The sequence below is a fragment of the Taudactylus pleione genome, unplaced genomic scaffold (assembly GCF_031769625.1).
Source record: "Taudactylus pleione unplaced genomic scaffold, aTauple2 ptg000229l, whole genome shotgun sequence".
Classification (NCBI taxonomy): domain Eukaryota; kingdom Metazoa; phylum Chordata; class Amphibia; order Anura; family Myobatrachidae; genus Taudactylus; species Taudactylus pleione.
This window is the reverse complement of record NW_028284631.1, coordinates 3,028,971-3,056,450: the sequence shown is the minus strand read 5'-3', so window position 1 is coordinate 3,056,450 and position 27,480 is coordinate 3,028,971. Positions and strand designations below refer to the sequence as shown.

Sequence of the window (27,480 nt, the reverse complement as noted above, 5' to 3'; positions counted from 1 at the left end):
TTGCCTAATGGATAGGTACCTTTAGAAAGTGCAGCTTTAGTGGATGAATGTGGAATTACAAAAAAGCGACTGGTGGGAATCATAATAAGATAAACATGTAAGTGTCTCATTGCTTTGTGCACGACAATGGTGCTTATGATCAGAATAAACTGGGACACTTACTGACTACATTAAGGTACTGGTAGGAAGCTCTTCCATGTAGACGATAAAAGACATCTACAGTATGAGTACTGCTACGTAGGTAACTGTGCAAATAACTTTGCTGTATCCCATACCGACTGTAAAACCTTGTACCTTGGGCTGTAGTACAAGTGGTTTTAAAGACTTTAGTGCAGTGTTTCCCAAACTGTGAGCCACCTGGGTGGCAGTGGGGGCTCGCCTGCCACCATGCATTTTTTATTTTGTAAGACTTTTTTTTTTTATAAAGCTGTAGGGAAAACAATGAGTCTAGCCAGTCTCTGGGGCCATGCGGTTCTCCCGATTTTGGGAGAACTGCATTAGGGAAGGGCTGGGTGTGTGACCCTGCATATATGTATGTATGTGTGACCCTGCTGTATATGTGTATGTACAGCCATGGCCAAAAGTTTTGAGAATGACACAAGTATTGGTTCTCACAAAGTTTGCTGCTTTAGTGTTTTTAAACCTGTTTGTCAGGTGTTACTATGGTATACTGAAGTAAAATTAGAAGCATTTCATAAGTGTCAAAGGCTTTTAATGACAACTACATTAAGTTTATGCAAAGAGTCAATATTTGCTGTGTTGACCCTTCTTTTTCAAGACCTCTGCAATTCGCCCTGGCATGGTGTCAATCAACTTCTGGGCTACATACTGACTTATGACCGTCCATTCTTGCCTAATCAATGCTTGGAGTTTGTCAGAATTTGTGGGTTTTTGTTTGTCCACCCGCCTCTTGAGGATTGACCACAAGTTCTCAATGGAATTAAGGTCTGAGGAGTTTCCTGGCCATGGACCCAAAATTTCTATGTTTTGTTCCCCAAGTCACTTAGTTATCACTTTTGCTTTATGGTAAAGTGCTCCATCATGCTCGAAAAGGCATTATTCATCATCAAACTGTTCTTGGATGGTTGAGAGACATTGGTCTTGGAGGATGTTTTGGTACCATTCTTTATTCATGGCTGTGTTCTTAGGCAAAATTGTGAGTAAGCCCATTCCCTTGGCTGAGAAGCAACCCCACACATGAATGGCCTCAGGATGCTATAATGTTGGCATGACACAGGACTGATGGTAGCGCTCACCTTTCCTTCTCCGGACAAGTGTTTTTCCAGATGCCCCAAACAATCTGAAAGAGGATTCATTAAGAAAATCATTTTACCCCAGTCCTCAGCAGTCCAATCCCTGTACCTTTTGCATAATATCAGTCTGTCCCTGATGTTTTTCCTGGAGAGAAGTGGCTTCTCTGCTACCCTTCTTGACACCAGGCTATCCTCCAAAAGTCTTCGCCTCACTGTGTGTGAATATGCACTCACATCTGCCTGCTACCATTCCTGGGCAAGCTCGCACTGGTGGTGCCCCGATCACCCACAGCTATTGTGAGCGGCCAGGATGATGGTCGCGATGGTCAAGACCATCGGGCTTGCGACGAGACCCTTGTGGTAGGGTCTCGTGGTCGCAAGCCCCAGAGAGCTTCTGGCTCTAATAGAGCCGGAAGCTTTCCCACTGACATCACCGGTGATGTCAGTGGGGCCGCCCACAAACGGCAGGCGTTCGCATGGGAACGCCTCCGTTTGTGAAGCTACCCCCACGCCACGCCTCCAAAACGGTGCGAGCTGTCGATCAAAATCGACAGCCGCCCCCTTTTGGTGTGAGACCCGGAGCGACGGAGCGCCCCTCGCTAGCCGGGTCTCGCGCATGCGCACGTCTGAGCCGGCTCTGGCGTGCGCATGCGCAGTGGCCTAACATCGACCCGCTCACGAGCGCATAGCGCTTGCGAGCGGGTCTGAATCAGGCCCTAAGTTCATTGTCATGGCAAAGAGGGACTTTGCAATTAATTGCAATTCATCTGATCACTCTTCATGACATTCTGGAGTATATGCAAATTGTCATCATAAAAACACTGAAACAGCAGACTTTGAGAAAACCAATACTTGAGTCATTCTCAAAACTTTTGTCCATGGCTGTATGTGTGATCCTGCCAGTATGTACAGTATGTGTGTATGTATATATGGGGCATATTCATCATGAATGAAGTATTCACATTGCCATGGGGGATACTTTAATATGCTGCGGGGGATACTTAACACCAGAGCATTTCATCATTGCTCTGGTGTGGGGACAGCTGCTCCGAAAAGCAGCTGTCCCCGCAATTAGTAGCGCAGCTACAGAAGTAGCTGCATTGCTTACCTGTCCCAGCGGCCGGTTTCTGCACTTGCGTGACCTGAGGTGTCAGTGAGAAGGCGGCGGAGGGATTCGCTCAGATCCCTCTTCGCATCCCTGGAACTCCTTCCCATAGGAATTAGCGGGGCTATGAGAACAAGCGCCATCTGAAGATTGCACTAGTTCTCACAGGCAAACTCCGAAAACTTTTGCTGAATATCTGGTGGTATTATTCGGATCCTTGATGATGAATGGCCTGGTAACCTACATATGCGGAAACTAGCATTTCCGCATGGTTACCGGGCCATTTATGGTATGATGAATAGGCCCCTATGTGTCTATTTGTAACCCTGTCTGTATGTATGCTTGCTCTTCTGGGGAATACTCAGGACCATGAACACCAGAGAGAGATTTTGGGATCCCCTGACAACCATGTAACTTTAATCTCTGACACTTGAACACAAACAATTTACATGAAGTTAAATGCAGTATTAGCACATTTGCGGCCTGATTCTGTAAGGATCGTAATTGCAAAGTTGCACTTGTAGATATGGTAATAAACAGGAGGCATCACGCCCCCTGTGCATTACTTACATGAGCTGCGTTGTTCAACGCAGCATCGGTTAATCTGCGTACCATCGTCCGGCTGTGGTGACCCATAGGGTCCCGCAGCCAGCCCCTGCAGTTTGGAGGAAGAGGCCAGGAAATCTCCGTCACCCGACGATGATCCTGGCCTCTTCGTTCCCCCCAAACGTTGGCAACATGCCTCCGTTTCAGGTAGCGGAGGCTGTCACCGCCCCCAAACGGCAGCAGATTGTCAATCACGGACAGTCTGCTGTCAGTTTGCAAGGATACTCGCAGACTCATTCTGCTCATGCGCACAACGGGTCTGGCGCCTGCGCAATTCCCAAACATCGGGAATCTGCGTTCTGCAGTGCATTAGCGTGCACTGCTGAACCAGGCACTTGATGTCCAAAATTATACTCTTTTAATGCAGTCTGATTTATTTCATCTCTTGGACGGCTTGGATGCACTTGTATTTCCACATACTCTCATGGCAATAATCAGCAGCCCACTGGAGAGAGCTCGCTTTTACTAGTACAGTATGTAGCAATCTGGCAATGCAACAAGCATAACCCCCATCTATCCTTATTATCTTCACCCTAAGGGTAATCTCAGTCCAGAGTGCACATGGTACACACACAACATTGTCCCATTCTTCACAGCTAGTCTCCTCTATACCTAAGGCAAGGTATCAGTCTCTCCTCAAGCATATACAATCAGTATAACCAGTGTATTTACTGTGCTGCCTCCACTCCAGAGGGATTCTCCTTTATAGTGGGTGCTACAGCTGATGATGGCAACCTCGCCTGCCAGTTCTGTAGCTTGGAGTACACTCACCAGCTGTGCTTCCTCCACTGGTTGTTTCCACTTCTCTTCTCTCAGAACACGGTATCACTGCTCTCGTTGCTGTCTCAGCCACTGACTGTGGGGTCTATTTACTAAGCCTTGGATGGAGATAAAGTGAACGGAGATAAAATACCAGCCAACCAGCTCCTAACTTCCATGTCACAGGCTGTGTTTGATAAATGACAGGATATTCCCATCTTAGAATATTATTTTGATCCACTGAAGTTTCACTTTAGTTACTAAGGAGCCTATGTATTAAGCCATTTTTTACATAAAATGATGCAGAAACTGCAGTTTCTGCATCATTTTATGTATAGGTCCTATGTACTAATGGCATTTTGCAGGAGATTTTACAGAAATTTCCGGCAAAGTGCTAATTAGCACTTCAGATCGCAGTCCCCATTATTATCAATGGGGACTACAATCTGCACCATTTGCAGTCTATGGGGGCTCCCGGGGAAGGAGAGAGATCTTCCGATCTCTCTCTCGCAGCCCTCGGACAGTCCTGGAAGCTGACGCTGTGTGCATGCGCAGTGTCAGCTTCTCCCAGAGAAGTCTAACACTTCTCCAAAATGCCAACTCACGGGGACAGCTTGTTACCGCCAGGGGTGTATCTAGGGATCCAAGCGCCCCTGGCAATGTAATGTACTGGCGCCCCCCTACCCCCCTTATGCAGTGCCCCCAGTAGTAATCCCCCCTATGCTGCATTGCCCCCAGTAGTAGCCCCCCCTATACAGTGTACCCAGTAGTAATCCCCCCTATGCTGCCTTGCCCCCAGTAGTAGTCCTCCCTATACAGTGCTCCCAGTAGTAGCCCCCCTATACAGTGCCCCTAGTAGTAATCCCCCCTATGCTGCATTGCCCCCAGTAGTAGTCCCCCCTATACAGAGCCCCCAGTAATAGTACCCAGTAGTAGTCCCCCCTATACAGTGCCCCCAGTAATAGTACCCAGTAGTAGTCCTCCCTATACAGTGCCCCCAGTAGTAGTCCCCCCTATACATTGCCCCCAGTAGTAGCCCCCCCTATACAGTGCCCCCCAGTAGTAGTCCCCTATACAGTGCCCCCAGTTGTAGATCTCCTATACAGTGCCCCCAGTAGTGGCCACCCCCCCTATATTGCCCCCAGTAGTGGCCACCCCTATACAGTGCTCCCAGTAGTGGCCACCCCCATAAATCGCCCCCAGTAGTGGCCACCCCAATACAGTAGCAGGCACCCCCCCATAAAGTGCCCCCAGTAGCAGACACCCCCTATTTCAGTGCCCCCCCATGCCAGGCTTACACACACACACAAAGAACAAAAAAAAAATCAACTTACCTGGTCCCCGCTCCTGATGCGACCGCTGCTGTCCGAGTCCCGGCCCGCTCTTCTCCTGTATGGGAGAGACGTCATGACGTATGACGTCTCACCCATCACATGCTGCGGGGGGAGCCAGAACACAGAGCTCATGAGTGAGCTCCAGCCGGCTCCCTCCGCGGACGACGCAGCAGCTAATGAGAGTCAGGCAGACTCTCATTAGCTGGCGGCTGTCTGTTTGTAAACTGTGTAGAGCAGACCTCTCTCACTGCGGTCTGCCTTACACTTGTGGGGCCCGGGGGACTTGTCCACCCCTTGGCTACTGGTGGCACTGCCGGGCGGCGCCCCCCCTTTGGTCGGCGCCCCTGGCGAGCGCCATCCTGGCCAATGGGTAGATACGCCCCTGGTTACCGCAACCGCTTTCCCTGCGAGTTCGCAGTAGTACATAGCTGGGAAATTCTCTTTAAAATTTTAAATATTCCCAGCGAGATGGAATGTTAATAATCGTGGTAGTGTCGCAATTATTAATACATAGGCCCCTAAACGTAATGATCAGAACAACTCCAATAGTGATTTGTGCAAGAACAAACAAACAAACAAACAAACAAACAAACAAACAAACAAATCAAACGACTGAAGCTTCAACAGCTACTTTTATTGGATTACTTATTTTCCTCCTAAAGGCTTGTAGATAAAAATCTGATGCTTGTGTGCTTCTCGTGTTTTATTCATCCAGACATTCTGTACACCTGATAATCTTTCTATAGTTGCTAGACTTATGAAATGCTTTAATGTTTTTTTCTATGTTTTATAATGTCTGTTTCACGGCCTCTCGTTTTCTCTCAGCACTCGCTCCAGCTCAAGGACCTGACTGTGAATTTCATGCTGCTCAATGCTCCATTTACCACCTTGTGTTATTTTGCAGAGGATATGTCCATAAGAACCCCCCTGCACGAGGTCTGTGTGTGTTAGGAATTACGCAATTGACATTGATGTAAAGTCTACTGAGTTAGGGGGGTATATATCAAAGCTGGGAGAGAGATAAAATTGTGAAAAATAACTTACCAACCAATCAACTCCTAACTATCATTTTTTTAACATAGCCTGCAAAATATAAATTGGAAGCTGATTGGTTAGTACTTTATCAAAGTTGGGAGAGAGATACAATTGTGAGAGATAAATACCCCCCTTAATCAGCAAAGTACTATTATTGAAAGTTGTAAAGCTAAATATCAGTGTATATGGTATTTTGTTTCCTCAGAAAAGCTTACATAGTGATGTTTCTATTTAGTATCTTGGGGGGTATTTATCAAAACTGGCAGAGAGATAAAATTGGAAAAAGTGAATTACCAGCCTATCAGCTCCTATAATTTTTTATACAAAGTCTGCAAAATGTAAATTGGAAGCTGATTGGTTAGTACTTTATCTCTCACAATTTTATCTCTCTCCTAGCTTTGATAAATACTCCCCTAGGGGCCAAATGTAATAGGGTGAGAGTTTAGAAAATGTGAGAGTTTTCCCACACTTTTTAAACTTGGCCAATGTAATAGAGTCTGAGAACAAAGTGACAGGCCAAACTCGCATGTTTTTCAGACTCAAAAAACTCTCATTCAGATGTTTTCCCTTTTTGAATATAAAACTTGACCATTGTAACAACTTACTGCTAAACTCTACATTTTCTAAACTCTCACCCTATTACATTTGGCCCCATGTCATCATGGACCCTAATTTCTGACATGCACTTGATGCACAGAACATAACACTTTGGTTGTGCAATGATACGTCTACATAAGTGTTGGCCAACAGACGCCCTTGGGTCCACATGCGGCCCAACAAGCCTTTGCTTGCAGCTCCCAGCTCTTTCATGCTTTTTTGTTATATTTGTTTCTTGTAGCTTGTAATGCTTGTTTAAAAGGATTACTGATTTGTTAATAGAGATAGGTGTTTCTTTACAACCAGGATTAAGTGTAAAGTGCCTTATTTTCCCTTTTAAAGGTTGGTGGGCCACCTAATGAGGTATCAGGTTACTTATTAATGACCTAGATAGTCTACCAAGGTATACGACTACCTTCCATCTCACAAGATGATAGTGCACACAGGGCCGGCAACAGAAATCTTGGGGCCCGATACACTGGATTCTCTGGGGCCCCTTCCCGAACCACCACCACCACCCTTGTTCCTACAAATACAGGACCTGTTTCAGAGATGGACGGATTTGCAGAGCTGCACACAAGCGGCTGTGCAAATCTGTCCATCACAGATGCAAATACAGAAGCAGGTGTCAGACACCTCCTTGCTGCATTATGATACCAGCACTGCGACCGACATCGCAGGCTGGGATTTCCATCACGACCAGTTGCAATGGTTGGTCCTTTGGTCAGGCTGCAGGAAGCTCCAGCTCCTGATCGGGGGCTGGTCACTTACGCAGACCCCAGTCTCATCCCTCTCAGAAAATAGGGACGCCACACCCCCGTTTCTGGGAATAGTGACCAAACACGCCCCTGCTCCGCCTCCCTAAAATGCAGCAGCATGTCAATCATGCTGACAACCTGGGGGGGTCTGCGAGCTTAATTGCAGGATCTGTTCTGCACATGCGCAGCACAGGTACTGCACAGGCGCAGACCTGAAGATATCAGGATATCGGAGATGTACGTTCATCATCAGATGAACGTACATCTCTGAATCAAGCCCACAGTCCACCTCTATCTTTGCAATATACATGCTGTGCTACCCAAAGCAACAGTCTCTCTCTTTCATGTCTTGTACATTATGTATTTATTGAAGACCAAAACATATTTCAAATATCAAATCTGTCACAAACAGAATTCCAATCGGTCAACGAAAAAACATTTGATATATCCGTTTGATAAAAATAATACAAAATATGGTCACATTTTATAACAAAACATATACCATAAGTAATTACAGCAGAATGAAAAGAAAAAGGAAGGGGGGGAAATGAGTAAGGGTGAAAAAAAAAAAACCAGGGAAGCCTCACAACCAGATAGCAAAAAGCTATACATCCGACCGTCTAACGAACTGCAAGATATCTTCCAGATTTGTTATCATCCCTAATCACGACAGAGCGTCTTATAATGATCAGCCTCCTTATAATGTAACCATGGATACCATTTCACAGTGAAATTTTGGCCCCTATCTTTATGGGGTAAAATTAGATCGTCCATATGTGGTACCCCGGAATTAGAGGATCCTATTTCTGTATAAAGTTGTGCCAGTAAAAATAGTCAGGAGTGCCCCTATATATGTATGAAGACAAATGCACTGTTATTTAGTGAAAAATTTTGTTATAAAGTATAATTTGCTGATAAAATGGCTGTATAAACTGTCCCCATAAAAGGAGAAACTATGGTACGGTCTGGATAGAGGGACCCAGTGTTACTCAGGGGCACGAGAGCAGGATACTACCAAAGGACGGTAAATAGAGGAAAAGATACCCCAGTTGGACATTGGGGAATACAGAGAAGCCGGAGCATGCAGGGTACCCGGAGGAAGGAGATATAAGGGACTGCAGGACTGACAGTTGGAGTCATTGCCTGAGGCAGTTAAGTGGAGCAGAGCTCCTGTACTAAGGGGCCCGTACCTCAGGGATGTTGGTGGCAGTGCCGCTGAGAGAGAGGCAGTAGTTCCTGCTGTGAACGGTGGCTGAAGAGAGGTCCGAGGCAAGGCTTACCTGTTAGAGCCGGAGGGCAGGAGTGTCGATCCGGGTGTGCTGGGAGTCAGTGTTGCAGTCCGCAGACTTCGTGGAGGCAGAGAGAACCTGTCAGCAGGAAGCGGAAGGCAGTCGGGAAAGGAGGTGCGGCTGGGGCGGAGACTGGCGGCCTGATGCTGCAGCGTAGGTGCGGCTGGTCCTGGACAGCTGGTTACAGTAACTGTCTCTGCAGAAGTAGAGAGGAGACGGGGAGGATCAGCCGCGGAGGCAGGTGGTAAGAGACTGCACCGCACATATCACTGTTCCAGTTGCCCACCATAGTTAACGGCAGGCAGTTGGACTAAGCCACCCCATTGGCATCACCACCCCTCAAGAGCCTTCTAGAAAAAACCTGCAGAGCATTACTGCAGGCTACTGTTTGCATTGGCTAAGCACCTGTCCCATTAGGAAAGATTAGCGGCAGAGTGACACACAGTCTTCCCGACTTAAGCCAACAAATACAGTGGAATTCAGGATAAAAAGAGACTGCAGACAGGTAGAAAGAATTAAATCTATCTGCATGTGCCAACCTGCAACATAAGTACTAATTGTTAAATTGCAACATAAGTAACTTCTGAAAGTGCAGCTGATTGCTCATATCCCTGCTTAAACTATAACCAAACTAGCCACTCCACCGGCTAGGAATAATAAGGAGAGACAGTTGTCACAGGAGCATGCTCAGCTTAGTCAATTTGAGCTATTGTAATTGGAGAGGCCTTTACTAATGACAGTTTAGAGTCAGCGCTAGCATCTACTAACCCGGGCAATGCAGTGTACACCAACAGGACTTAAGGGTTATATTAACCCATGAACTATTTGTTTTCTGGCCAGAAAATCTTAGGAAGTTAGTTAGCATATCGAAGGACTAAATAGAGACTGTTATGCAATGTCACTATTGTTTGCTTATTAGTATTTAGGATAAACTGTTGTTGGAAAAGCATTGCATGCATTAATCTTTTGGAATCAGCAGGAGGGTAGGAGTCCTTATCGATTGCAAGGAGGCTATGTTCCTGAACAATAAAATATAATTTGTTGTGTTATTCTTGTGAATTGTAATAGAAATTGAACATGTAATTTTCATTGTAAAAGTGCCAATTGACATGATATGATCTCTTTATTGTAATAAAATACCTAATATACTTGTCCAAAGTCAGTCTACTTACCTCTTTACCTCTCTGTACCAAGAAAGAACCTAGAAACCACATTCTTATGTATACCCATTGTTATGGGGTGTTACAATTGGCGTCACTAAGCACAGGATACAGAGCCTAAAGTGAAGAGTGTAATTTGAAGATAACTGGAAATCTTTACAATGTCACAAGAGCAGAGAGCAATGGGAGATTCAGCCGGAGCAAGTGGAAGTGGTGTACCGCAAGTTAATCCCATAACCCTTCCGTATTATTTCGTGGCTCTCTGGCTACCTACCTATAGTGGGGATATGTATGGAGGTGAAGGAAGCAACTTAACGGAATTCAAGAACGAAATTAGATCAATGTTTAGATTGTACCCTTTGAACGAATGTCAGCAAGTAGAAATTCTCATTGGGCAACTAAAAGGGGCAGCCCTTCCGGAGGTGACATCCTGGCCAGCAGAGGAAAGACGAAATGTAGATCAGATCTTAGCCACCATATTCGAAACTAGAACCGTATCAGAACTAAAGACGCTGTTTTACGGACGTAAGCAATTTCTGGGAGAAACATTGAGAGATTATGCTCTGAGTCTGCAGGAGGCATTGAGAGATATCCGTACAATTGGAGAAGATGAAATTGCTGCTCCTGACGAGGTGCTGATAGCTCAATTCATTGAGGGCTCTGGCGGAGAAGGTATAAAAACACAATTAAAACTGTTAAGGATGCAGATGCCTGAGCACTCTTTCTTCGATTTTAAGGTGGTGGGGCCCCAGAATGGGTCGGAATTAAAGTTTCCAGAAATGCCAGGGTATCAGGAGAGTCAGAGCTCGGCAAGGACAAATTACATAGGAGGGGAAAACCCTTTGAAGAAAAAGGATACTGCGAAACAAAGTGTTCAGACTCCATCTTCGGATGCTTTTGAAACTTTGCAAAAACAATTAAAGGAATTAACTTCAGAGATGGCTGAAATTCATAACGGAGTTCGAACTCTAAAGAAATATAAATCCCCTAATTCCGAAATTCGTGGTGGAGAAGTGAAAGGGAACAAATTTCAGATGATTGGTGGGTCCCTCCTAGGAGAACAGGTCGGCAAGCTACTGATCAGTTCGATGCCCAGGGACGTCCTATTTGCCATCATTGCCAGAGGTCAGGTCATATCAAGAGGAATTGTCCTCAGGCGGAACATTTAAACTCCAATGCCCCGAGGATGGAGACCGAGCCTCGGGGAGAACAAGAATAGGACCTACCAATAGAGAATTGCAGCTTTGCTATGACAAACCATGTCATCTCGGTGAAGATGAATTGACCGCCATCATAGATGTTGATCCTTTGGTCCAGAATGGGAAGGTTTCTGGAAAAGTCGTCTGGTTCCATATTAGACGTGGGTACGGATTCATTAATTGTGAGGACACCAAGCGAGATATCTTTGTGCATTACTCAGCCATTCAAAAGAACAACCCCAGAAAATATTATCGAAGCCTGGGAGAAGGAGAGACTGTAGAGTTTGATGTGGTCAAAGGAGCGAAAGGTCTGCAGGCTTCTAATGTAAATGGTCATGGTGGTATAGCAGTTCAAGGCAACAGATATGCAGCAGATCGTAAGCATTATTGGCGCTATTCACGACACAGAGGTTATCCATGTAAATACCAGTCAAACTATTGGTATCATGAATATGGGGAAGAGCCCAATGAAGTAGGAAGGGCGAAACAAAGTACAACTCAACTACAGCCTTATCAGATACCGTACTATCTACAGAAACCTTATGGATACAGACAACAATGCCTTAGTGACCATGTGAAAGGTGAGCCATCGGAAGGAACAGATGAACCAGTTATGGACAGACAAAGAGAAACAGCGCTACGGGGTCGGCAGAGCATGGCCAGGCCACAACTTTCACCAGAGCCAGTGCCTGACAGTGAATCCAGAGTGGAGAAAATCAAATCTAAAACAAGTTGCTTCAATCCAGCGAATTCAAGTACTGCTGAACAAGAAAGAAACACTGAAAGGGTGATACACATGGCCATGGCAAAAGAATCGGAAACTCCTACCCCCCAATGCCCAGATTCAGCTAAATTGAAGTCAGAATCTGATATCCCTACCGATATTCCTAGTGCAGCTAAGGAAACAGTGAGAAGCCTTTTCCCATCGTGGTACCATCCAGACGACAAATACATAACAATAGGCTATAGAGAGGTAGCTTCAATTTTGCAACAGGCATGTAACCAGTCAGGGAAGAAATGCAAGGGAATTAGAAAGAGAATTAGTTATTATAACTAAAGGTTGCGTGCATCAAGGTATCATACTGTCTTGCTACTTAAAAGAAAGAAATGTAAGTGATAGTTGTTCTGCATAAAAGTGTTATATTGTCATTTAGCTGCAATGTTATAAAGTGATGTTTGCTAAACTTGTTAAAATGGCGAAATGCGTGAGGACAAGCATGATTTAGCAGGGAGGAATGTGGTACCCCGGAATTAGAGGATCCCATTTCTGTATAAAGTTGTGCAAGTAAAAATAGTCAGGAGTGCCCCTATATATGTATGAAGACAAATGTACTGTTATTTAGTGAAAAATGTTGTTATAAAGTGTAATTTGCTGTTAAAATGGCTGTATAAACTATCCCCATAAAAGGAGAAACTATGGTACGGTCTGGATAGAGGGACCCACTGTTACTCAGGGGCACGAGAGCAGGACACTACCAAAGGATGGTAAATAGGGGAAAAGATACCCCGGTTGGACATTGAGGAATATAGAGAAGCTGGAGCATGCAGGGTACCCGGAGGAAGGAGAAATAAGGGACTGCAGGACTGACAGAGGACTCATTGCGTAAGTGGAGCAGAGCTCCTGTGCTAAGGGGCCCGTACCTCAGGGATGTTGGTGGCAGTGCCGCTGAGAGAGAGGCAGTAGTTCCTGGAGTGAACGGTGGCTGAAGAGAGGTCCGAGGCACGGCTTACCTGTTACAGCCGGAGGGCAGGAGTGTCGATCCGGGAGTGCTGAGTCAGTGTTGTGGTCCGCAGACATCGTGGAGGCAGAGAGAACCTGTCAGCAGGAAGCGGAAGGCAGTCGAGAAAGGAGGTGCAGCTGGGGCAGAGACTGGCGGCCTGATGCTGCAGCAGAGGTGCGGCTAGTCCTGGAAAGCTGGTTGCAGTAACTGTCTCTGCAGAAGTAGAGAGGAGACGGGGAGGATCAGCCGCGGAGGCAGGTGGTAAGAGACTGCACCGCACATATCCCTGTTCCAGTTGCCCACCATAGTTAATGGCAGGCAGTTGGACTAAGCCACCCCATTGGCATCACCACCCCTCAAGAGCCTTCTAGAAAAAACCTGCAGCGCATTACTGCAGGCTACTGTTTAGATTGGCTAAGCACCTGTCCCATTAGGAAAGATTAGCGGCAGAGTGACACACAGTCTTCCCGACTTAAGCCAACAAATACAGTGGAATTCAGGATAAAAAGAGACTGCAGACAGGTAGAAAGAATTAAATCTATCTGCATGTGCCAACCTGCAACATAAGTACTAATTGTTAAATTGCAACATAAGTAACTTCTGAAAGTGCAGCTGATTGCTCATATCCCTGCTTAAACTATAACCAAACTAGCCACTCCACCGGCTAGGAATAATAAGGAGAGACAGTTGTCACAGGAGCATGCTCAGCTTAGTCAATTTGAGCTATTGTAATTGGAGAGGCCTTTACTAATGACAGTTTAGAGTCAGCGCTAGCATCTACTAACCCGGGCAATGCAGTGTACACCAACAGGACTTAAGGGTTATATTAATCCATGAACTATTTGTTTTCTGGCCAGAAAATCTTAGGAAATTAGTTAGCATATCGAAGGACTAAATAGAGGGCCTGATTCAGAGCCGCTCGTAAGCGGCCGCTTGTTCGCTCCGAGCGATGTTCGCACATCTGCGCATGCGTATGGTTCGTAATGCGTATGCGCCAACCAGTCAGTGCGGTTGGAAATCGTGTGTTCGCAAAATAGCGAGTGCCTGCTAATTTGAGTGACAGGATGAGGCGTTTGTGGGTGGTAACAGGGGAAGGTGCTTGAAAACGGGGAGTGGAGATCCGAGCGCAGGCGTACCAGACTGTCAAAACGGGCGTTTTAAGGGTGTGCATAATTAACAAAGCAGCGTCATCGACCACGTCACTTGGTTGTTTCTTAGCCTGAACTGTTCGCATGATTGCTGTAGGAAAATCCAACCACAAGCACTGCGAGCAGTACAGACGCCTTTCGATGTACTCGATTAATCTAATAAATAGCGGAGATGACGTAGGATGCGAGCGGCCAGAGGGCGTCTTTACAAAATAGCAAGCGCATGTTTCGTTCGCTCGCTCAGACATAGAGGCGTCAACAGACCGCAAAGAGTGAGAGCTCAATTTAAATAGCCGGCCCCTTTTTCTGAACGAGCAAGCGCAAATAGCGTCCGGCTCTGAATCAGGCCCTGAGACTGTTATGCAATGTCACTATTGTTTGCTTATAAGTATTTAGGATAAACTGTTGTTAGAAAAGCATTGCATGCATTAATCTTTTGGAATCAACAGGAGGGTAGGAGTCCTTATCGATTGCAAGGAGGCTGTGTTCCTGAACAATAAAATATAATTTGTTGTGTTATTCTTGTGAATTGTAATAGAAATTGAACATGTAATTTTCATTGTAAAAGTGCCAATTGACATGATATGATCTCTTTATTGTAATAAAATACCTAATATACTTGTCCAAAGTCAGTCTACTTACCTCTTTACCTCTCTGTACCAAGAAAGAACCTAGAAACCACATTCTTATGTATACCCATTGTTATGGGGTGTTACAATTGGCGTCACTAAGCACAGGATACAGAGCCTAAAGTGAAGAGTGTAATTTGAAGATAACTGGAAATCTTTACAATGTCACAAGAGCAGAGAGCAATGGGAGATTCAGCCGGAGCAAGTGGAAGTGGTGTACCGCAAGTTAATCCCATAACCCTTCCGTATTATTTCGTGGCTCTCTGGCTACCTACCTATAGTGGGGATATGTATGGAGGTGAAGGAAGCAACTTAACGGAATTCAAGAACGAAATTAGATCAATGTTTAGATGGTACCCTTTGAACGAATGTCAGCAAGTAGAAATTCTCATTGGGCAACTAAAAGGGGCAGCCCTTCCGGAGGTGACATCCTGGCCAGCAGAGGAAAGACGAAATGTAGATCAGATCTTAGCCACCATATTCGAAACTAGAACCGTATCAGAACTAAAGACGCTGTTTTACGGACGTAAGCAATTTCTGGGAGAAACATTGAGAAATTATGCTCGGAGTCTGCAGGAGGCATTGAGAGATATCCGTACAATTGGAGAAGATGAAATTGCTGCTCCTGACGAGGTGCTGATAGCTCAATTCATTGAGGGCTCTGGCGGAGAAGGTATAAAAACACAATTAAAACTGTTAAGGATGCAGATGCCTGAGCACTCTTTCTTCGATTTTAAGGTGGTGGGACCCCAGAATGGGTCGGAATTAAAGTTTCCAGAAATGCCAGGGTATCAGGAGAGTCAGAGCTCGGCAAGGACAAATTACATAGGAGGGGAAAACCCTTTGAAGAAAAAGGATACTGCGAAACAAAGTGTTCAGACTCCATCTTCGGATGCTTTTGAAACTTTGCAAAAACAATTAAAGGAATTAACTTCAGAGATGGCTGAAATTCATAACGAAGTTCGAACTCTAAAGAAATATAAATCCCCTAATTCCCAAACTTCGAGGTGGAGAAGTGAAAGGGAACAAATTTCAGATGATTGGTGGGTCCCTCCTAGGAGAACAGGTCGGCAAGCTACTGATCAGTTCGATGCCCAGGGACGTCCTATTTGCCATCATTGCCAGAGGTCAGGTCATATCAAGAGGAATTGTCCTCAGGCGGAACATTTAAACTCCAATGCCCCGAGGATGGAGACCGAGCCTCGGGGAGAACAAGAATAGGACCTACCAATAGAGAATTGCGGCTTTGCTATGACAAACCATGTCATCTCGGTGAAGATGAATTGACCGCCATCATAGATGTTGATCCTTTGGTCCAGAATGGGAAGGTTTCTGGAAAAGTCGTCTGGTTCCATATTAGACGTGGGTACGGATTCATTAATTGTGAGGACACCAAGCGAGATATCTTTGTGCATTACTCAGCCATTCAAAAGAACAACCCCAGAAAATATTATCGAAGCCTGGGAGAAGGAGAGACTGTAGAGTTTGATGTGGTCAAAGGAGCGAAAGGTCTGCAGGCTTCTAATGTAAATGGTCATGGTGGTATAGCAGTTCAAGGCAACAGATATGCAGCAGATCGTAAGCATTATTGGCGCTATTCACGACACAGAGGTTATCTATGTAAATACCAGTCAAACTATTGGTATCATGAATATGGGGAAGAGCCCAATGAAGTAGGAAGGGCGAAACAAAGTACAACTCAACTACAGCCTTATCAGATGCCGTACTATCTACAGAAACCTTATGGATACAGACAACAATGCCTTAGTGACCATGTGAAAGGTGAGCCATCGGAAGGAACAGATGAACCAGTTATGGACAGACAAAGAGAAACAGCGCTACGGGGTCGGCAGAGCATGGCCAGGCCACAACTTTCACCAGAGCCAGTGCCTGACAGTGAATCCAGAGTGGAGAAAATCAAATCTAAAACAAGTTGCTTCAATCCAGCGAATTCAAGTACTGCTGAACAAGAAAGAAACACTGAAAGGGTGATACACATGGCCATGGCAAAAGAATCGGAAACTCCTACCCCCCAATGCCCAGATTCAGCTAAATTGAAGTCAGAATCTGATATCCCTACCGATATTCCTAGTGCAGCTAAGGAAACAGTGAGAAGCCTTTTCCCATCGTGGTACCATCCAGACGACAAATACATAACAATAGGCTATAGAGAGGTAGCTTCAATTTTGCAACAGGCATGTAACCAGTCAGGGAAGAAATGCAAGGGAATTAGAAAGAGAATTAGTTATTATAACTAAAGGTTGCGTGCATCAAGGTATCATACTGTCTTGCTACTTAAAAGAAAGAAATGTAAGTGATAGTTGTTCTGCATAAAAGTGTTATATTGTCATTTAGCTGCAATGTTATAAAGTGATGTTTGCTAAACTTGTTAAAATGGCGAAATGCGTGAGGACAAGCATGATTTAGCAGGGAGGAATGTGGTACCCCGGAATTAGAGGATCCCATTTCTGTATAAAGTTGTGCAAGTAAAAATAGTCAGGAGTGCCCCTATATATGTATGAAGACAAATGTACTGTTATTTAGTGAAAAATGTTGTTATAAAGTGTAATTTGCTGTTAAAATGGCTGTATAAACTATCCCCATAAAAGGAGAAACTATGGTACGGTCTGGATAGAGGGACCCACTGTTACTCAGGGGCACGAGAGCAGGACACTACCAAAGGATGGTAAATAGGGGAAAAGATACCCCGGTTGGACATTGAGGAATATAGAGAAGCTGGAGCATGCAGGGTACCCGGAGGAAGGAGAAATAAGGGACTGCAGGACTGACAGAGGACTCATTGCGTAAGTGGAGCAGAGCTCCTGTGCTAAGGGGCCCGTACCTCAGGGATGTTGGTGGCAGTGCCGCTGAGAGAGAGGCAGTAGTTCCTGGAGTGAACGGTGGCTGAAGAGAGGTCCGAGGCACGGCTTACCTGTTACAGCCGGAGGGCAGGAGTGTCGATCCGGGAGTGCTGAGTCAGTGTTGTGGTCCGCAGACATCGTGGAGGCAGAGAGAACCTGTCAGCAGGAAGCGGAAGGCAGTCGAGAAAGGAGGTGCAGCTGGGGCAGAGACTGGCGGCCTGATGCTGCAGCAGAGGTGCGGCTAGTCCTGGAAAGCTGGTTGCAGTAACTGTCTCTGCAGAAGTAGAGAGGAGACGGGGAGGATCAGCCGCGGAGGCAGGTGGTAAGAGACTGCACCGCACATATCCCTGTTCCAGTTGCCCACCATAGTTAATGGCAGGCAGTTGGACTAAGCCACCCCATTGGCATCACCACCCCTCAAGAGCCTTCTAGAAAAAACCTGCAGCGCATTACTGCAGGCTACTGTTTAGATTGGCTAAGCACCTGTCCCATTAGGAAAGATTAGCGGCAGAGTGACACACAGTCTTCCCGACTTAAGCCAACAAATACAGTGGAATTCAGGATAAAAAGAGACTGCAGACAGGTAGAAAGAATTAAATCTATCTGCATGTGCCAACCTGCAACATAAGTACTAATTGTTAAATTGCAACATAAGTAACTTCTGAAAGTGCAGCTGATTGCTCATATCCCTGCTTAAACTATAACCAAACTAGCCACTCCACCGGCTAGGAATAATAAGGAGAGACAGTTGTCACAGGAGCATGCTCAGCTTAGTCAATTTGAGCTATTGTAATTGGAGAGGCCTTTACTAATGACAGTTTAGAGTCAGCGCTAGCATCTACTAACCCGGGCAATGCAGTGTACACCAACAGGACTTAAGGGTTATATTAATCCATGAACTATTTGTTTTCTGGCCAGAAAATCTTAGGAAATTAGTTAGCATATCGAAGGACTAAATAGAGGGCCTGATTCAGAGCCGCTCGTAAGCGGCCGCTTGTTCGCTCCGAGCGATGTTCGCACATCTGCGCATGCGTATGGTTCGTAATGCGTATGCGCCAACCAGTCAGTGCGGTTGGAAATCGTGTGTTCGCAAAATAGCGAGTGCCTGCTAATTTGAGTGACAGGATGAGGCGTTTGTGGGTGGTAACAGGGGAAGGTGCTTGAAAACGGGGAGTGGAGATCCGAGCGCAGGCGTACCAGACTGTCAAAACGGGCGTTTTAAGGGTGTGCATAATTAACAAAGCAGCGTCATCGACCACGTCACTTGGTTGTTTCTTAGCCTGAACTGTTCGCATGATTGCTGTAGGAAAATCCAACCACAAGCACTGCGAGCAGTACAGACGCCTTTCGATGTACTCGATTAATCTAATAAATAGCGGAGATGACGTAGGATGCGAGCGGCCAGAGGGCGTCTTTACAAAATAGCAAGCGCATGTTTCGTTCGCTCGCTCAGACATAGAGGCGTCAACAGACCGCAAAGAGTGAGAGCTCAATTTAAATAGCCGGCCCCTTTTTCTGAACGAGCAAGCGCAAATAGCGTCCGGCTCTGAATCAGGCCCTGAGACTGTTATGCAATGTCACTATTGTTTGCTTATAAGTATTTAGGATAAACTGTTGTTAGAAAAGCATTGCATGCATTAATCTTTTGGAATCAACAGGAGGGTAGGAGTCCTTATCGATTGCAAGGAGGCTGTGTTCCTGAACAATAAAATATAATTTGTTGTGTTATTCTTGTGAATTGTAATAGAAATTGAACATGTAATTTTCATTGTAAAAGTGCCAATTGACATGATATGATCTCTTTATTGTAATAAAATACCTAATATACTTGTCCAAAGTCAGTCTACTTACCTCTTTACCTCTCTGTACCAAGAAAGAACCTAGAAACCACATTCTTATGTATACCCATTGTTATGGGGTGTTACAATTGGCGTCACTAAGCACAGGATACAGAGCCTAAAGTGAAGAGTGTAATTTGAAGATAACTGGAAATCTTTACAATGTCACAAGAGCAGAGAGCAATGGGAGATTCAGCCGGAGCAAGTGGAAGTGGTGTACCGCAAGTTAATCCCATAACCCTTCCGTATTATTTCGTGGCTCTCTGGCTACCTACCTATAGTGGGGATATGTATGGAGGTGAAGGAAGCAACTTAACGGAATTCAAGAACGAAATTAGATCAATGTTTAGATGGTACCCTTTGAACGAATGTCAGCAAGTAGAAATTCTCATTGGGCAACTAAAAGGGGCAGCCCTTCCGGAGGTGACATCCTGGCCAGCAGAGGAAAGACGAAATGTAGATCAGATCTTAGCCACCATATTCGAAACTAGAACCGTATCAGAACTAAAGACGCTGTTTTACGGACGTAAGCAATTTCTGGGAGAAACATTGAGAAATTATGCTCGGAGTCTGCAGGAGGCATTGAGAGATATCCGTACAATTGGAGAAGATGAAATTGCTGCTCCTGACGAGGTGCTGATAGCTCAATTCATTGAGGGCTCTGGCGGAGAAGGTATAAAAACACAATTAAAACTGTTAAGGATGCAGATGCCTGAGCACTCTTTCTTCGATTTTAAGGTGGTGGGACCCCAGAATGGGTCGGAATTAAAGTTTCCAGAAATGCCAGGGTATCAGGAGAGTCAGAGCTCGGCAAGGACAAATTACATAGGAGGGGAAAACCCTTTGAAGAAAAAGGATACTGCGAAACAAAGTGTTCAGACTCCATCTTCGGATGCTTTTGAAACTTTGCAAAAACAATTAAAGGAATTAACTTCAGAGATGGCTGAAATTCATAACGAAGTTCGAACTCTAAAGAAATATAAATCCCCTAATTCCCAAACTTCGAGGTGGAGAAGTGAAAGGGAACAAATTTCAGATGATTGGTGGGTCCCTCCTAGGAGAACAGGTCGGCAAGCTACTGATCAGTTCGATGCCCAGGGACGTCCTATTTGCCATCATTGCCAGAGGTCAGGTCATATCAAGAGGAATTGTCCTCAGGCGGAACATTTAAACTCCAATGCCCCGAGGATGGAGACCGAGCCTCGGGGAGAACAAGAATAGGACCTACCAATAGAGAATTGCGGCTTTGCTATGACAAACCATGTCATCTCGGTGAAGATGAATTGACCGCCATCATAGATGTTGATCCTTTGGTCCAGAATGGGAAGGTTTCTGGAAAAGTCGTCTGGTTCCATATTAGACGTGGGTACGGATTCATTAATTGTGAGGACACCAAGCGAGATATCTTTGTGCATTACTCAGCCATTCAAAAGAACAACCCCAGAAAATATTATCGAAGCCTGGGAGAAGGAGAGACTGTAGAGTTTGATGTGGTCAAAGGAGCGAAAGGTCTGCAGGCTTCTAATGTAAATGGTCATGGTGGTAAAGCAGCTCAAGGCAACAGATATGCAGCAGATCGTAAGCATTATTGGCGCTATTCACGACACAGAGGTTATCTATGTAAATACCAGTCAAACTATTGGTATCATGAATATGGGGAAGAGCCCAATGAAGTAGGAAGGGCGAAACAAAGTACAACTCAACTACAGCCTTATCAGATGCCGTACTATCTACAGAAACCTTATGGATACAGACAACAATGCCTTAGTGACCATGTGAAAGGTGAGCCATCGGAAGGAACAGATGAACCAGTTATGGACAGACAAAGAGAAACAGCGCTACGGGGTCGGCAGAGCATGGCCAGGCCACAACTTTCACCAGAGCCAGTGCCTGACAGTGAATCCAGAGTGGAGAAAATCAAATCTAAAACAAGTTGCTTCAATCCAGCGAATTCAAGTACTGCTGAACAAGAAAGAAACACTGAAAGGGTGATACACATGGCCATGGCAAAAGAATCGGAAACTCCTACCCCCCAATGCCCAGATTCAGCTAAATTGAAGTCAGAATCTGATATCCCTACCGATATTCCTAGTGCAGCTAAGGAAACAGTGAGAAGCCTTTTCCCATCGTGGTACCATCCAGACGACAAATACATAACAATAGGCTATAGAGAGGTAGCTTCAATTTTGCAACAGGCATGTAACCAGTCAGGGAAGAAATGCAAGGGAATTAGAAAGAGAATTAGTTATTATAACTAAAGGTTGCGTGCATCAAGGTATCATACTGTCTTGCTACTTAAAAGAAAGAAATGTAAGTGATAGTTGTTCTGCATAAAAGTGTTATATTGTCATTTAGCTGCAATGTTATAAAGTGATGTTTGCTAAACTTGTTAAAATGGCGAAATGCGTGAGGACAAGCATGATTTAGCAGGGAGGAATGTGGTACCCCGGAATTAGGGGATCCCATTTCTGTATAAAGTTGTGCAAGTAAAAATAGTCAGGAGTGCCCCTATATATGTATGAAGACAAATGTACTGTTATTTAGTGAAAAATTTTGTTATAAAGTGTAATTTGCTGTTAAAATGGCTGTATAAACTATCCCCATAAAAGGAGAAACTATGGTACGGTATGGATAGAGGGACCCAGTGTTACTCAGGGGCACGAGAGCAGGACACTACCAAAGGATGGTAAATAGGGGAAAAGATACCCCGGTTGGACATTGAGGAATATAGAGAAGCCGGAGCATGCAGGGTACCCGGAGGAAGGAGAAATAAGGGACTGCAGGACTGACAGAGGACTCATTGCGTAAGTGGAGCAGAGCTCCTGTGCTAAGGGGCCCGTACCTCAGGGATGTTGGTGGCAGTGCCGCTGAGAGAGAGGCAGTAGTTCCTGGAGTGAACGGTGGCTGAAGAGAGGTCCGAGGCACGGCTTACCTGTTACAGCCGGAGGGCAGGAGTGTCGATCCGGGAGTGCTGAGTCAGTGTTGTGGTCCGCAGACATCATGGAGGCAGAGAGAACCTGTCAGCAGGAAGCGGAAGGCAGTCGGGAAAGGAGGTGCAGCTGGGGCGGAGACTGGCGGCCTGATGCTGCAGCAGAGGTGCGGCTAGTCCTGGAAAGCTGGTTGCAGTAACTGTCTCTGCCGAAGTAGAGAGGAGACGGGGAGGATCAGCCGCGGAGGCAGGTGGTAAGAGACTGCACCGCACATATCCCTGTTCCAGTTGCCCACCATAGTTAATGGCAGGCAGTTGGACTAAGCCACCCCATTGGCATCACCACCCCTCAAGAGCCTTCTAGAAAAAACCTGCAGCGCATTACTGCAGGCTACTGTTTAGATTGGCTAAGCACCTGTCCCATTAGGAAAGATTAGCGGCAGAGTGACACACAGTCTTCCCGACTTAAGCCAACAAATACAGTGGAATTCAGGATAAAAAGAGACTGCAGACAGGTAGAAAGAATTAAGTCTATCTGCATGTGCCAACCTGCAACATAAGTACTAATTGTTAAATTGCAACATAAGTAACTTCTGAAAGTGCAGCTGATTGCTCATATCCCTGCTTAAACTATAACCAAACTAGCCACTCCACCGGCTAGGATTAATAAGGAGAGACAGTTGTCACAGGAGCATGCTCAGCTTAGTCAATTTGAGCTATTGTAATTGGAGAGGCCTTTACTAATGACAGTTTAGAGTCAGCGCTAGCATCTACTAACCCGGGCAATGCAGTGTACACCAACAGGACTTAAGGGTTATATTAATCCATGAACTATTTGTTTTCTGGCCAGAAAATCTTAGGAAATTAGTTAGCATATCGAAGGACTAAATAGAGGGCCTGATTCAGAGCCGCTCGTAAGCGGCCGCTTGTTCGCTCCGAGCGATGTTCGCACATCTGCGCATGCGTATGGTTCGTAATGCGCATGCGCCAACCAGTCAGTGCGGTTGGAAATCGTGTGTTCGCAAAATAGCGAGTGCCTGCTAATTTGAGTGACAGGATGAGGCGTTTGTGGGTGGTAACAGGGGAAGGTGCTTGAAAACGGGGAGTGGAGATCCGAGCGCAGGCGTGCCAGACGGTCAAAACGGGCGTTTTAAGGGTGTGCAACTTTAACAAAGCAGCGTCATCGACCACGTCACTTGGTTGTTTCTTAGCCTGAACTGTTTGCATGATTGCTGTAGGAAAATCCAACCACAAGCACTGCGAGCAGTTCAGACGCCTTTCGATGTACTCGATTAATCTAATAAATAGCGGAGATGACGTAGGATGCGAGCGGCCAGAGGGCGTCTTTACAAAATAGCAAGCGCATGTTTCGTTCGCTCGCTCAGACATAGAGGCGTCAACAGACCGCAAAGAGTGAGAGCTCAATTTAAATAGCCGGCCCCTTTTTCTGAACGAGCAAGCGCAAATAGCGCCCTGCTCTGAATCAGGCCCTGAGACTGTTATGCAATGTCACTATTGTTTGCTTATAAGTATTTAGGATAAACTGTTGTTAGAAAAGCATTGCATGCATTAATCTTTTGGAATCAGCAGGAGGGTCGGAGTCCTTATCGATTGCAAGGAGGCTATGTTCCTGAACAATAAAATATAATTTGTTGTGTTATTCTTGTGAATTGTAATAGAAATTGAACATGTAATTTTCATTGTAAAAGTGCCAATTGACATGATATGATCTCTTTATTGTAATAAAATACCTAATATACTTGTCCAAAGTCAGTCTACTTACCTCTTTACCTCTCTGTACCCAAGAAAGAACCTAGAAACCCCATTCTTACGTATACCCAGTGTTAGGGGGTGTTACACATAGACATGTAATGATTAAGACGTGTACACCATTCAGACATGGAGGGGGCTGACATGGTCTTCCAGTAGACAGGGATTACGGCTTTGGAAGCACTCAATATATGATGTAATAAAGACTTTTTGAAATAAGCATAAGGATTACGAATGAGTTTCAGGAGCCAGAAACTAGGGCAGGAAGGCAAACCTTCTTGGAGAATAAGACCCACCGTTTCAATTACTGTGTCCCAAAAAGGTCTGAGAGAGGAGCATTCCCATCAAATATGTAAAGGGGTTCCCAGCTCCATTCCACATCTCCTACAAGTGCTAGGTACTCCTGGATACATTCTAGAGAGCCGGCTAGCACAGCGGTACCAACGTGAGAGGACTTTGTAATGTGTCTCCATTACTAACATATTTGATGAGGCGGAGAAGGTATTTCTGAAAACTTCTGGCCAATCATCTTCTCTACTAAACCTCATAGATCTGATTCCCAATCAGCAATAAATTTAGGTCTAACAGAGAAAAGGCGTTCAATCAAAACTGTATAAGTAGAGGACAGAGGATGTGAAGGAGACTCTTGAGATAAACACATATTTTCAAATGGAGTTTTCCCCCACCTATATGCATTTGGGGAACCAAGGCTTGAAAGAAAATGCTTTAATTGAAGGTATTTCCAAATCTCACTATTAGGCAAACCCCATTTAACTTGAATGAAAGGAAAAGTCATTATCTCCGAACCGTCAAACAGATGGTTAACCTTAAGAATCCCCTGAGAACGCCACAGTCGAAATTCGTTACCTGGGATTCCGAGAGGAAATGCCGGGTTACCAAATAAAGGGGTTAAAGGAGAGGGGATAGGGGAAAGAAGAGGATGTGAATGTAGGTGTCCCCAACAGGAGATGATTGGGCCCAGTAAAGGATGGGTAACCCGGGGGAAAGTCGAAGGCCAAGGGAAACTTGAATCTGCTGAAGGAAAGGAAGCTACCTCAATATCAGCCCACTGCTTTCTATCAGATAACCTACTCCATTCCATAACCCTCGTGAGCAGGACCGCATGGTAATAAGAGAGGAAATGGGGCAATTGTAAGCCTCCCTGATGTTTCTTCCTATAAAGTATCTCATGTTTGAAGCGAGGTTTGCGGCCCGCCCAAACAAAATCATGAACATTTCGATGAAGTGTGTTAAACCAGTAATAGAGTATTGTAATTGGGAGAGTTTGTAAAAAATATAGGACCCTAGGAAGTAAATTCATTTTAATAACTCCTATCCTGCCTGTCCACAAGATCCTTTTTTAGAGTGCCAGTTAAAAGATCAGTTTGCAGCTTAGAAAGCAAAGGGAGAAAATTAGAAGTGAATATTTGAGAGAGATCTTTTATGAAGGAAGACTCCCAAATATTGTTTATGCGTAGGGTGCCAGTAGAAGTGGCAAAAAGATTGTAAATCATTCATGCATCTCTGATCTATGTGAGATTGAGCACACTAGATTTAGACAAATTTACTTTAAAATTGGAAAGAGCTCCAAATCGGTCAAACTCCTTAAGAATGTTTGGAATTGAAGTCCGCAAGTTGGTAATCACAGCCAAGAGGTCGTCTGCAAAGAGAGCTAGTTTGTATTCCCTCTTTCCAACAACCAGCCCCGTTACATTACTATTAAGATGAATGGCCCTCGCTAGGGCCTCCATACATAAAATAAATACAAGTGGTGATAAGGGGCAGCCCTGCCGAGTGCCATTGGTGATTAAAACTGTCTCAGACAGGTCTCCTCACTCGTGCAGACAGAGTAGAATAAAGAGACTCTCTCTTTCATATACACTTGTTCCAAAATTGAATTAAGATTCAGATATAAAAAACATAGCTAACAAGTCTTAACAAATGCAGTATACTGTATATATATATATATATATATATATATATATATATATACACAAACTGATGTCTACTGCCTTATATTCATTATACAATCCAGTGGATATGTTAAACTTAAAAAATGGGACAGATTTAATTAACAGGGGATGAAGTAGGTTTTTATTAAAATGGAAAGTAAAGATGCACTGTCACTTACCTTACCACACCACTCTGTCTATTGTGCAGGCTGCAGAAGTCAGTGTCACTCTGCTAAGGTGGCTGCATCAAGGGTGGGAGGGTGCAGGGAGCACACAGTGCCTGCACCTTGTTGTCCTGTGCCTCAGCCCGGCGGTCACACTCATTTCCGCAGGGCAGGACAGGCTGCCTGTTACTGTTCCTCTTAGGTGGAGTGGGCCATGGCTGCGGCGGAAGGGAAGGCAGACGGGGACAGATTGGAGGGGCGCGGCATCATTTGTAAAGACGTCAGAACGTCATTCACGCACAGACCGGACCGACCAAGTGACCGAGAGCGTGGGGGGAGGGGTAACACTGCTTCTTATTAATATTCTTTGCCCACTTGAGCCGCGCCAGGGGCTTATCAGTTTATTAATAACAATTAGGTGCCATGTCCCCATTTTTTGCCCCTTTTAGCCTTGGGGCCCCCTGAACTTTGGGGCCCGGGACAGGGGTACCCTTTATACCCCCCTGTCACCGGGCCTGAGTGCACATGAAGGCACACTCCTACTGTCCATTTCACAAGATGATAGTGCACATGAAGGTACACACCTGCATTCCATTTCACAAAATAGTGCACGTGAAGGTACACACCTGCACTCCATCTCACAAGATGATAGTGCTCATGAAGGTACATACCTGCTCTCTATCTCACAAGATGATAGTGCACATGAAGATACTCACCTACTCTCTGTCTCACAAGATGCTAGTGCTCATGAAGGTACATGCCTGCTCGCCATCTCACAGGATGATAGTGCACATGAAAGTACACACCTACACTCCATCTCACAAGATGATAGTGCACATGAAGGTACATACCTACTCTCCATCTCACAAGATGATAGTGCACATGAAGATGATAATGTGCATGAATGTACATGCCTGCTCTTCATCTCACAAGATGATAGTGCACATGAAGATGATAATGTGCATGAATGTACATGCCTGCTCTTCATCTCACAAGGTGCTAATGCACATGAAGGTACACGCCTTCTATCCAAATCACAAGACTAATACTACAACTTTAAAACTATTATTCTAATTTATTGCTTAAATTAATCGTGTCAATTTTAGTTTTACAAATATTGGCCATATTTTGCCTAAAAATGTGCTTCTCTGTCAAAGTGCAGCTGATAGGTTGTAAAGGGATGTAGTTATGAGGCCGGCAGTCTGAATCCCGATAGCGTAATCCTGGCAAGGGATTTAATATAGGCATTGAAATACCGACACCTATGTTAATCCCGACGCTGGAACGCCGAGGATGCCGGACCGATCGTCCTCTCTGCCTTGTAAGTATACACTTAGCCCGGGGAATGGGGGGGGGTTAGGTTTAGGGACCTC

At 45.1% G+C, this 27,480-nt stretch overlaps 1 protein-coding gene across 1 annotated transcript in view; it reads left to right on the top strand.

The window, feature by feature from the left end:
- Positions 1 to 27,480, top strand: part of ANO7 (anoctamin 7) — a 202,114-nt gene that overhangs the window by 21,045 nt on the left and 153,589 nt on the right. The window contains exon 4 of the mRNA XM_088479281.1: positions 5,883 to 5,993. Within this exon, the coding sequence (XP_088335407.1) occupies positions 5,883 to 5,993 (111 nt within the window). The remainder of the gene's footprint in view (positions 1 to 5,882; positions 5,994 to 27,480) is intronic.